Source organism: Sinocyclocheilus rhinocerous, unplaced genomic scaffold (genome assembly GCF_001515625.1).
Source record: "Sinocyclocheilus rhinocerous isolate Xijiao unplaced genomic scaffold, SAMN03320098_v1.1 scaffold3135, whole genome shotgun sequence".
NCBI lineage: Eukaryota > Metazoa > Chordata > Actinopteri > Cypriniformes > Cyprinidae > Sinocyclocheilus > Sinocyclocheilus rhinocerous.
In genome coordinates, this window is record NW_015638931.1 from 178,180 (window position 1) to 189,897 (window position 11,718).

General features: G+C 33.4%; 1 protein-coding gene across 1 annotated transcript in view; it reads right to left on the reverse strand.

Annotated features, from left to right (window-relative positions):
* dock2 (dedicator of cytokinesis 2) overlaps positions 1–11,718 on the reverse strand; it is a 122,152-nt gene that overhangs the window by 24,680 nt on the left and 85,754 nt on the right. Inside the window, exons 23-34 of the mRNA XM_016565303.1 lie at positions 10,615–10,713; positions 10,196–10,290; positions 8,555–8,633; positions 8,032–8,132; positions 7,707–7,914; positions 6,707–6,792; positions 6,416–6,572; positions 4,361–4,401; positions 4,097–4,112; positions 2,365–2,424; positions 1,715–1,825; positions 1,506–1,595 (exon numbers count right to left, since the gene is read on the reverse strand). Coding sequence (XP_016420789.1) covers positions 1,506–1,595; positions 1,715–1,825; positions 2,365–2,424; positions 4,097–4,112; positions 4,361–4,401; positions 6,416–6,572; positions 6,707–6,792; positions 7,707–7,914; positions 8,032–8,132; positions 8,555–8,633; positions 10,196–10,290; positions 10,615–10,713 — 1,143 coding nt within the window. The remainder of the gene's footprint in view (positions 1–1,505; positions 1,596–1,714; positions 1,826–2,364; positions 2,425–4,096; positions 4,113–4,360; positions 4,402–6,415; positions 6,573–6,706; positions 6,793–7,706; positions 7,915–8,031; positions 8,133–8,554; positions 8,634–10,195; positions 10,291–10,614; positions 10,714–11,718) is intronic.

Sequence of the window (11,718 nt, forward strand, 5' to 3'; positions counted from 1 at the left end):
AAATATTGAGAAAATCGCCTTTAAAGTTGTCCAAATGAAGTTCAATGCATATTACTAATCAAAAATTAAGTTTTGATATATTTACGGTAGGAAATTTACAAAATATCTTCATGGAGCATGATCTTTACTTAATATCCTAATGATTTTTGACAAAAGAAAAATCGATAATTTTGACCCATACAATGTATTTTTGGCTACTGCTACAAATATACCCCAGCGACTTAAGACTGGTTTTGTGGTCCAGGGTCACATATATGAAAGTATGTGTCTTTAAAATAAAAGTGAAATAATATAATACACAGTCTATGTGACGGATACACTGCATGTTGGAGTTTTTAATGTCGTCTCCAGGCATTGTGGTGATGTTGAGTCTCACAGCGCTGGTAAACTGACTCATCAGCTGACTCTGGAAGTCTTCCCTGCGCTCGTACTCCTTCCCACGGTGCATGAAAACCTTATTCTATTGAAATCAAATATAACAAAACATCATCATCTAGATTACATTACATATCTGTATCGTACGTATTCTTGTGTATGCCTGTTGTGTGTCTCTATGGTTTCTGCTGTCCTAGGTTAAGTAGCAACACCTGTTGATAACCAGCGCTCCTGAGTGTCAACCTCTGCTGATTCGCTCTTGCAACTGTGTGCCCTGCCATAAAAGCCGGCTAGTTTTCCAGTGCTTGAGGGGCGGGAGGTTTTTCCTCTGTCTCTCTTGCAAAGAGTCCCTGACGCCTGTTGCAGACATGTGGTTTCCTTTTCTTTTTGTTTGTGTTGTTGATTGTTATAGGACTCTTTTCATTGAACCCCTGAGTGCAGAGCAAGTTGTTTCATGTTTTGTTTTGCTATTTTCTCAATACTTTATATTTTAATTTAAGGTAGCTGTAGGGAGGTGGGTGCCATTTGTTTTATATACTTTTTCTCCTGTTTATAGGTAGTAAGGGAGGTAGGTTTAATATTGTCTTTTGTTTGCATCGTTATTTTGTGTTTAGGTTATTTAGTTTACTAAAATAGTTAGACCTATGTTTTGTTTGTTATTTTGGCCATTACCCCCTCCTGAATTTAATTGCTTCCATGTAAGATCTTCCGTTTTCTTTGTTACTGTTTTTCCTATGTTCCCTAAATAAATCTTTTTTTTTTGCTTGATTTATGGTTCGGGTGTTGAATCAGTGCTGGGACGGGAGACAGGGACTCTGAAGACGTACAATTTGTTTAGTTCATTTGAATTCTTTATTTATTTATTTAATTTCATCTGTTCCTTCTCTACCCTAGACAGGGGAGTTCGTAACATAAATAAATAAAAATTATTGAATAATATAACGAACAATAAAATGTATGCAAAAGTGCATAAAAATAAAAGAAAACTAAAAAAATATACATAGGGAAAAAAAGAATAAAAAATCAAGAATATAATATAATAGTATGCAAAAGTGCAAAACCTTCATAGATAACAAAAATGTAAAAATAAATAGATAAAAATAATTTAAAATTAGGAGTTTGTGCATTACCAGTTTTTGTCCGAGCAGCTCGTAATCGAAGACCTCCATCTCGCACTGATCTGCTAACTCCTTACACAGAGTGATGGCCTCCTCCCACATCTGACATGCACAAATCATGTTCACACACATACATACACAGTTAAACATTCATGAGGTCAGTATTCAACATCCAGTCACATCTATTTAATATTAATCCGTTCATGTGAAGATGAGCTGACCTTTCCCTTATCAAAGTAGCTGATGATGGTGTTGTAGAGCGTTTCTTTGAGCTGTCGCTGGGACTGAAGCGTCTGATAGTCCAGCTGAAGGGTGCACTGCTCCTCTGACCACTGCAAACACATAACATTATATAACCGTCTAAACAAGATTATTACATGCCCTTAAGACAATATAGCTGGTTCTTGGCCATGAAAAACTGCCCGGTGATGCTCCATGAGATGATTAATTAGAAACTAATAATCAAGGAATTGTAGTGCAATACACATCTCATTATTAGATAAACAGGGTTAACATTGATTGGAATCATGAAATGGAATCCTATTTTCATTATTGAAATAAAATAAATAAAAATAATCCAAATGTCCCCTCAAAGACAGTCAAACTTGAAATGAGCCAAAACTGGACGTCACTTCCTGTTTACCTGTTTATCTATTAATGAGATGCATATTATACTAAATTCCTTGAAAATATATTCTCCATGAGGACAAAGATTAATAAACACACCAAAATAATATTTTAATGAATATATAAAAATGCAAAAATGTTTCTGTGAGGATTAAGTTTAGTGGATAAAAATAGAATTAGCTCAGTAGAATATACCAGAAGTCCTCATGAAGATACAGAACTAAATGTCTGTGTATTTGTTGACCTTAAGTAGTTTGGAGTGCAGCAGAAGTGTATAAGCCGCCTCTGTGTAGTTTTCTCCATCCTATCAGTTTTACTCGTAGTTCACTGTATGAAGAATTTTGGGTGATAATATGTCACTTTGAGTGTAATATGTCAATGTATATATATATATATGTGTGTGTGTGTGTGTGTGTGTTTATACTGTAAGTGATAAATTTACATTTATATAATATACACTATACCAGTCAAACGTTTTTGAACAGTAAGATTTTTAATGTTTTTTAAAGAGTTCTCTTCTGCTGACCAAGACTGCATTTATTTGATCCAAAATACAGCAAAAGCAGTAATAGTGTGAATTTTTTTTCCAATATTTAAAATAACTTCTTTCTACTTGAATATATGTTAAAATGTAATTTATTCCTGTGATGCAAAGCTGAATTTTCAGCATAATTACTCCAGTCTTCAGTATCACATCCTTCAGAAATCATTCTAATATGCTGATTTGCTGCTCAAGAAACATTTCTGATTATTATTATTATTATTACCATTCAAAAGCTTTCATTTAAGAAGGATGCTTTACATTGATCAAAAGTGATGATAAAGACATTTATAATGTTACAAAAGATTTCTATTTCAGATCAATGCTGTTCTTCTGAACATTCTAAGAAAATTGAAAATTTCTACTCAGCTGTTTTCAACATAATAATAATAATAATAATAATAATTTTTTTTTCATCAGCAAATCAGCATATTAGAATGATTTCTGAAGGATCATGTGACACTGAAGACTGGAGTAATGATGCTGAAAATTTAGCCTTGCATCACAGGAATAAATTACATTTTACAATATATTACAATGGAAAGCAGTTATTTTAAATGGTAAAACTATTTCACAATATTACCACTTTTGCTGTATTTTGGATCAAATAAATGCAGTCTTGGTCAGCAGAAGAGACTTCTTTAAAAAATCTTACTGTTCAAAAACTTTTGACTGGTAGTGTAATTTTTCTGTCTCAATATTCACTTCTCTCAGATCATAACAAATGGCTTCCATATTTACCACAAGGAGGCAGTATTACATAAAGCCATTAGGCTTAAAGTGATTTTTACCATGGTTAAGGGGTGTTAAGGTATGTACTACATGAAGCAGAGAGTCTAAACCCCCCTGAAGTATGGCTTTACTCTTAGAAATGTATTTTAAGAGAAATATGATAATAAAAAAAATATTCAAAACTAACTGTTAAATATAAAAATGAATAAATGCAATAAGCAATTCCTACATTGATTTGTATTGATATTGTACTGTACTGAATATTGTGTATTATACTGTACATTACATTATACAGTACAGTACATACATACTAATGCATATCTGCACATTTGTCTATTCTATTCTATTCTATTCTTCCAGCAAGCCATCAAGAATCAAGTTCATTAGTCTTACTGTAGGTAAATTATAGATACAAACTGGTGCAGAACTGATGTGCATCATGATTTCACATTATGAATTACTGTCATTTTCATAATATCTCGATCTTTCTCTCTCATTTCACAAGTCAAAGGTCATGACGAAAATAAAATGTGGTTATAAATAAACTAGACGATCTCCATTTGTCATTCATTAAAGCTGAGTAATCAATGTTTCTCCACGACGTGACACATAATTTGATCATTTTTACTGACAATAAGAAACATCTGAATCAGAAGCAGAGACGCATTCATTCATCTCACACTGACAATCGGTCATGTTTTACCCTGCAGAATGCCTCTCTGCAGACACACTCATTTATGTTTAATGTGCCTGTAAGGTAGCAGTATGTCAAACAACATGGACGGCGTCTCGTTCAGTCCGTCCGGTCCGTCTCTATGCTTGGATGCTTATCCTTTGGATTTTGACATTAATTCAGCAAGACCAAGATAATCTCCTGTCAGATTACACAACCGACACACACACACACACACACACACACAAGCACGTACAATCACAGTCACACACACAGAGTTAATATGAAAATTACCTGATGTACATCCCCTCACGGTTGATGTCCTTGTAGAAATTCTGAAAAGCAATGAAACGCAAACGTTAACTTTGAGCCTCTGTGTTGATGTTTCTCTGAAGATGAGTGTGTGTTTTTTGGGAGCTTCTGATATGTAATGCAAAATTATGATGATGGATTTCTCAAGCTTTTAAATGTGACACACACCGATATGATGCTTATTTATAGTTTATTCATATATTGAAGTAATTTCCACCCTGACAGATTAAAGTTGCAGCGGCGACAGTCAGAAAACAAGCAGAAGAAACTCAAATCTCGAATGAATTATTAGAAAAAGATGAATATTTTATGGAGCAGAGGAGTTAATATAGAGATCCTGTTGTATTACTAAAGGTTTAATTTGTTAATTGTGTGTGTGTGTGTGTGTGTGTGCGTGTGTGTGCGTGTGTGTTCATTTAGAGGAAATATTCTACCTAGATCTTTGCGTATGAATCATTTAAAGAGGATGAAAGCTGACAGATTCATCACTGCAAGAAAATGAACTTGATGGCTGAACTCAAATTTAAAACATGGTCATGTGGGAATCGCTTCACAATAACTCTTCTGAATGTTTTCATTATTATTTTTTCCTGAAACGCTCAGGTCCGTCCTTCATTAGCTGTGTTTCCATCCATTTAAATTATGCATAGAAATGAATAAAAAGTGAACAAGGCAACGTTTCAATCCCAAGTGCTCAAGGAAACAAAACTGGGAAAAGTGTAAAATAAAAAAAGAAATAGAAGTTGTATCTAGGGAAGAAACTGTGGATCTTTTATTAAATGTAATAAATGACTTGTGGTTTAGAGCCACAGACAAAATTTTACAGCAAAGTTGAGTGAATTATTCAGTCACATGAAATCACCATTTGGAATCAACTGCACAAACTTTACATTTTTTTGGACATTTTTGATGTGCATCTTGAAATTGATTTGGTTATTGTGTTTTGATTTGAGTTTATATGCTGATCCATATTTTGAACTTTTATTTGCATCTTGATGTTTCCATATGGACATTTTAATGAGCACATCCTTCCTTATGCACTAACGAGTAACGAGTTACACTGTGAAGTTTAATAGTTTAATAGAGTCAGGTGTTTATTTAATAGAATTATATGTTTTTGAAAGAAGTCTCTTTTGCTCACCATGGCTGCATTTATTTGATCAAAAATACAGTAAAGATATTGTGATACTGTGAAATATTATAACCATTTAAAATAACTATTTTCTATTTTTTTCTATTTTCTATTTTAAAATGTAATTTATTTCTGTGATGGCTGTGAAGACTGGAGTAATGGCTGCCTAAAATTCAGCTTTGCATGACAGGAATAAAATACATTTTAAAAATATATTACAAAAGAAAACCGTTATTTTAAATTGTAATAATATTTATTGTTTTTACTGTAGTTTTTGACCAAATAAATGCAGCCATGGTGAACAGAAGAGACGTCTTTCAAAAACATAACAAAATCTTAATCATGCCAAACTTTTAACCGGTAGTTTGTGTATTTATACTTTTTACAGTATTTATTAATATTTTAAATTAACTTTTATTTTTAGATTTTCAATTTTCATTTTCATTTTAGTTTAAGTTTTACTAATTTTGTTATGTGCTTTTGTCATTTTATTACTTTTTGTTTTTTATTATTTCTATTTAGCTTTAATTTATTTTTTATTCCGTTTTTAGTCATTTTAGAACTTTAACTTATTTTTTGTTATTTTAGTTGTCAAGGCAGCAGTTTTTCACGTTTAAGTGTTTCATCTAACATTTATATTTAATTTTATTTCAGCTTTATTTCAAGCTTTATTTTTAATGGTTTTAGTGAATAACTGTTCATTATGGACAGGATCTGCTTTTTAACCTCCAGATTTTATGATGGAATATTAATCTAAGTAAGTTAACAGGTCAGTTCAGAAGTTTAGTTCTGAACAACACATGGTTCATTTGGGCCCATCAGCAGACCAAGAACTCAAACCGATCTGAGCAGATCAATCAGAGAACCACTTTATGTCTGTGATGTGTGAAGTGGGCGGGGCTTACCAGAAGATTGACAGTGCAGCTCATGCGGTTGTTTCGACTGTCCTCGCTCATCACCGAGCGGTAGTCAAGGAGACGCTCCAGGAGGCCGGTCACCAGGGTAACAAAGTGCTGCACCTCAGTCAGCAGCTGGGGGCGTCCCTGAGCGCACTCTAAAAGACTGAAGCGGCACACAGTCAGAACAGCTCATGCTTTCAGGAGATTTCAGGAGGATTTGGAGCTTCTTATGGAGTCAAGCCATCATTATACAAGACCACAGTGTGTGTGTGTGTGTGTGTGTGTGTGTGTTCGTACATGCTCTGTAGCAGTTCCATATATCTCTCGTCTCCTCCTCCCCCTTCCACTTCATGATCCAACTTCAGGATGATCTCGTTCTCAAACTGAGAGGCAGAGATAGAGACTTCATTAATAAGTTCAACAGTATCAATGTGCATTTGCTACTCTGTGTGTGTGGGCAGCTTTTTCTCTGTTTTTTGAAAAGCATAACTAATAGAATAGCAAAATCTAGTTGTTGTGACGTCCCAACAAGGAAAGCGTTCATAAATGGAAAAAATGTGTCTTATTTCAAACCTAAACATGCTAAAAGTCTTAATAAGGTCTGAGCAGATTTTCACCATTTCATAAAAACATTTTTACATGTTTAAATCCATTCCTCAGAATTATGGAAATATTCAATAAGCATATATTTTCCTAATATTTTAAATACGTTTTAAACCCATTTTGTAAAATTATAGAAATATTCAATAGAATGCTTTTAAAATATTTTAACACATTTTACCATGTTTAAATCCATTTCCTTGAAATACAGAAATACTCCAGGAAATATCCAGGGGAAAAAAATTATCACATTTTACAATGTTTAAATCCATTTCTCAGAATTATAGAAATATCCCAGATTTAAAAAAAATATATTTAACACATTTTTCCTTGTTTAAATTAATTCCTCAAAATCCTTAATGTTCCATCAATTGTTTTTTTTTTTATATATATTTTAACATATCTTATCATGTTTATCTATTCCATACAATTATAGTAATATTCCACATACATATTTAATAAAATATTCCATTAAAATGTTTTAAAGTATTTTAAGCACATTTTACTTATTTGAACAATATAAAATAATAAAAATGAATGTTCAGTCCCCATAACTGTACACAGTATATACATGTTTTGGAATGTCAATTGTAACATGTCATTTGCATGTAAAAAGGTTGAGTTTAGCTTATATTAAGAACAAGAGAAGTCAAGTTGAGGCTATGATATAAAAACAGATGTGTGTGTGTCTCTGAACCTTTCTGAAGTTTCCGGAGTGGTTTTCTTCACACTGCATCATGTCAAAGAATATGGGGATGGTTGCTCTCCGCAGCTCTTCCTCCGGGATAAGAGTCATCTCCAGGATGGGACCCACCATCCCGGGAATGAAACAGATCTTATTCTTACCGAGCTTGTACCACATGTCTCTGATAGCGAAACCAATCAGCCTCCTCATATCTCCATATCTGAATGAAAGCAAGCAAGCATGTTTACGCATTTTTTGTTTTACTATAGTTGTGAAAGCCAGATTTTTGTAATAAACATGGTTCATCTGTGAGCAGTTTAACTGGGATATTTCTCACTTCGCCAGAATCTTGCTCCTTTTGGTGGGAGAGAAATGCTGCAACTGCAAAGACTCCTGGGTAATAAACGCCACAGCCAAATGGAAGTAATTATTCCATAACTACAGGAGAGAGAGAGAAATCATGATAAAATGACATTTGGTGAGAGATATGAGGGCTATTAACACTAATTGAATCTGAACTTGATCAAGCTCATTTAAGACACACACACACACACACACACACACACACACACACACAAAAGCTGTTGTTGTCGAGGAACTTGTGGTTCATGGTGTCGGCGTATGTGTTGATTGCTCGGAGAAACACCCTGATTGGATGAACATATTAGGGTTATTATAATTAACCAAAACTTAAAAGAGTTAGTTCATCCAAAAATGAAAATTAGCCCATGTTTTACTCACCCTCAAGGCATCCGAGGTGTATATGACTTTCTCATTTGATCAAGTGTCTGTATCGCAATCTTTTCATTAACCTAATTTTTCTTATTGAGTCATTATTGAGTCTTTTAATAAGCTCTGACCTGCACTTCAAAGTTGTTGTTGTCGAGGAACTTGTGATTCATGGTCTCAGCGTATGTGTTGATCGCCCGGAGAAACACCCTGATTGGACAAACATTCCAGGGTTATTGTAGTTAACTGAAACTTAATACATCAAAAAAAAAAAAAAAACAGTACTTGAAACAAAATAAACATCAACTGAAACTAAATAAAATATAAAAAAGTAAACATAATTGTCAAAGCAACATTTATTTTCATTTAGTTTACACAGAAATACTAAAATAATTAACTAAAACTAAACCTGATAAATAAATAAATGTAAAAAATAAAAATGTGTCTTCAGAATTATAGAAATATTCTAGAGAAATACTGAACAAATTGGACGAACATACCTGGGCTATTATAGTTAACTGAAACTTAAATTATAAGACATTTTCTTTATCTTTATCTTTATCTTTATCTATAAAATAAAAATACAAGTATATAAAAATACATATTTCAGATAATTGGCTAAGCAACATTTCTTATTTTCATTTAGTTAACTTGATGTAAGTTGCTTTGGATAAAAGCGTCTGCTAAATGATTAATGTAAATGTAAATGTAAATGTACTAAAATGACTAAACTAAAACTGAAATAAAAATTATTTAAAAAAAAAATACTGTACATAGACAAAAAACAACACTTGATAAAAAAATGAATGAAAAACACGTCAAAATTACGAAAGCATTAAAATTAAAACAGTAAATTAAAAACATATATGAATAAAAACTATAATATCTCAATGATACAAAGATAACACTACAACATAAAAGCACACTGAATCTTAATAAAAGTAAAACACAAAGACAAACATAAAGTGGGTTTTTTGAAACAAAATGTATTCATCTACAAATTATATCAAATTAAATATCTGGATACTTGATTCACATTTATAAATATCTGATCATCATTCATTAGATCAAGAGTTCATTTCTGTGTCTCAAATGTTGCAGGATCTTTTCACTAACCTCATTTTTCTTCATCATTATTGAGTCTCAATGTCTTTGAATCAGCTGGATTTTTAATGGATGTCTTCATTTTCAACAGCAGATCTATTCTTTTATCATTTCAGATCATATAAACCTCAAATGTTTTGCTTGTAGTAAACATAGCAAGTGAGTGTCAAGTGTAAGTGTAAGTTTGTGCAGTGTAAGTTTGTGCAGCTTATTCACAACGTCTGATTTAGTATTTTCTCATCAGACAAGATTTTTAAGGGTTTCTTAAGAGTCCAATTGCTGTTTGTGCTCACAGTATCTGATGATCAGCAGGGTCACAGATGAACTTTAAACTGTGATATTTGAATTCCAGGAAACATACTGAGGTCAATAAAACACAATATGCTGTCGCTGTCTGCTGCCATTAACGGTAACACACAAAACACAAACTAAACACCAGCAATCTATATTTTCCTCAGTATGAGGAGTTTCTCTCTTTCTCCTCATTTACTCCTCTATAAATCTCTCTTTCTCTCTCATTGGCCTCTTGTTTGAAGTGTAATCAATGTTAACACAGTGTTTGTGCTGCTGAAGACTCTGAGATTGACGGATGATGTTACTGTGGATCATCTCAGGAGAGCTACTGTGTCTGTCTGTGTGTGCGTGTGTTCGTGTTTCTTTGCTCTCACCGGTTTTGCACCATGATCATAGTGACCCAGTCAGATGGGTAGACATGTTTACCAATCAGATCTTTAAACAACAGAAATGTCTCCATCAAAAAGTCCTACAAAAACACGAACACAAGATGGTTAACTGCTGTATTCAACAGACAGACAGACAGACAGACAGAGAGAGAGACAGACAGATAGATGACAGACAGACAGATAGAACGTAAGATATATAGAACAATAGAACAATATATAGAATGATAGACAGAACTATAGAATGATGAATGGATGGACAATGGATAGATACAGTAGAAAGATAGAAAGATAGACAGAATGAACAACTGAACAATAGAAAGAACAAACGATCAATAGAACAAATGACAGACTGATCGAAAGAATAATAGCTATATAGGGTGATAGACAGACAGACAGTGTCTCACCACTAGATCTGTGGTTCCGCTGAAGGTCTCTATGTAGCGTGAATAGTGTCTGTCGTCCATCTGACTGAGAATGGCCGTCATACAGGCCACCACACGAGACTAGAATGAGACAGAGACACAGACATACCTGGGAATCAAATCTAAACTTCAACAATAGGGTGATTCTATAAATGCAGGCACATTTGGTGTCCAAAGTCATAATTTTTTCAGCTTTTTTCAAATATTCATTTGAATCATACAGTTATATTCCGTGTACAACTGTTGGCGCAAGCTAGATTAAAGTGATTATTACGTTTTGAATATGGATATTTTCTTACAAAAACACATCGACTCGCTACAGGAGGCCTTTGTTCACCCCCCGGAGCCGTGTTTAGCACTTTTTATTATGAATGGATGCGCTTTATTTCACTTCTTTTGGATTGATAAACTGCAACACCCGCTAACTGCCATTAAACAGCTTGGAAGATCAAAGAAAATTTTTAATATAACTCCGATTGGATTCATCTGAAAGAAGGAAGTCATATACGCCTAGGATGGCTTGAGGGTGAGTAAATAATGGGCTAATTTTCATTTTTGGGTGAACTATCCCTTTTTACAAACAAACTCGCATGTTTATCATGAGGTTGAATCCAGTTATTTATTAGTCAGTTACTTATTGACGCTTTTCTTTCCATCTTGAATAACATGCCTATATATACAAATTTAAAAAAAAATAGAAAACACGCCTGGATATAGGATATAGGCTACAGCAGTCGGCTTAATTAAATGGCACAACAGGCATAATAATAATCGGCAGGGATCCCCAGACCAATACAATTAGTGTGCCTCCTCTATTTTAAAACCCACGAGCCGCCACTGATAACATGACACTTCCATAACACGTTTGTATCCAGTTTAGCATCGTTCCCATAGCCATGATTTAAGACGGTGTTTCTCTGGCATTTTCAAAGGCACATAAAATGTAATACTGTGGCTTGGCTTGATACGCAGTCTAATGGTCAAATGAAATCCAATTTTAAACATCTTTTACTGTACCATTTTATGTACCAAGATTTATTTGTGGATCTCATTCTATTTATTTGTCAATATGTTTAATTTTTGTTA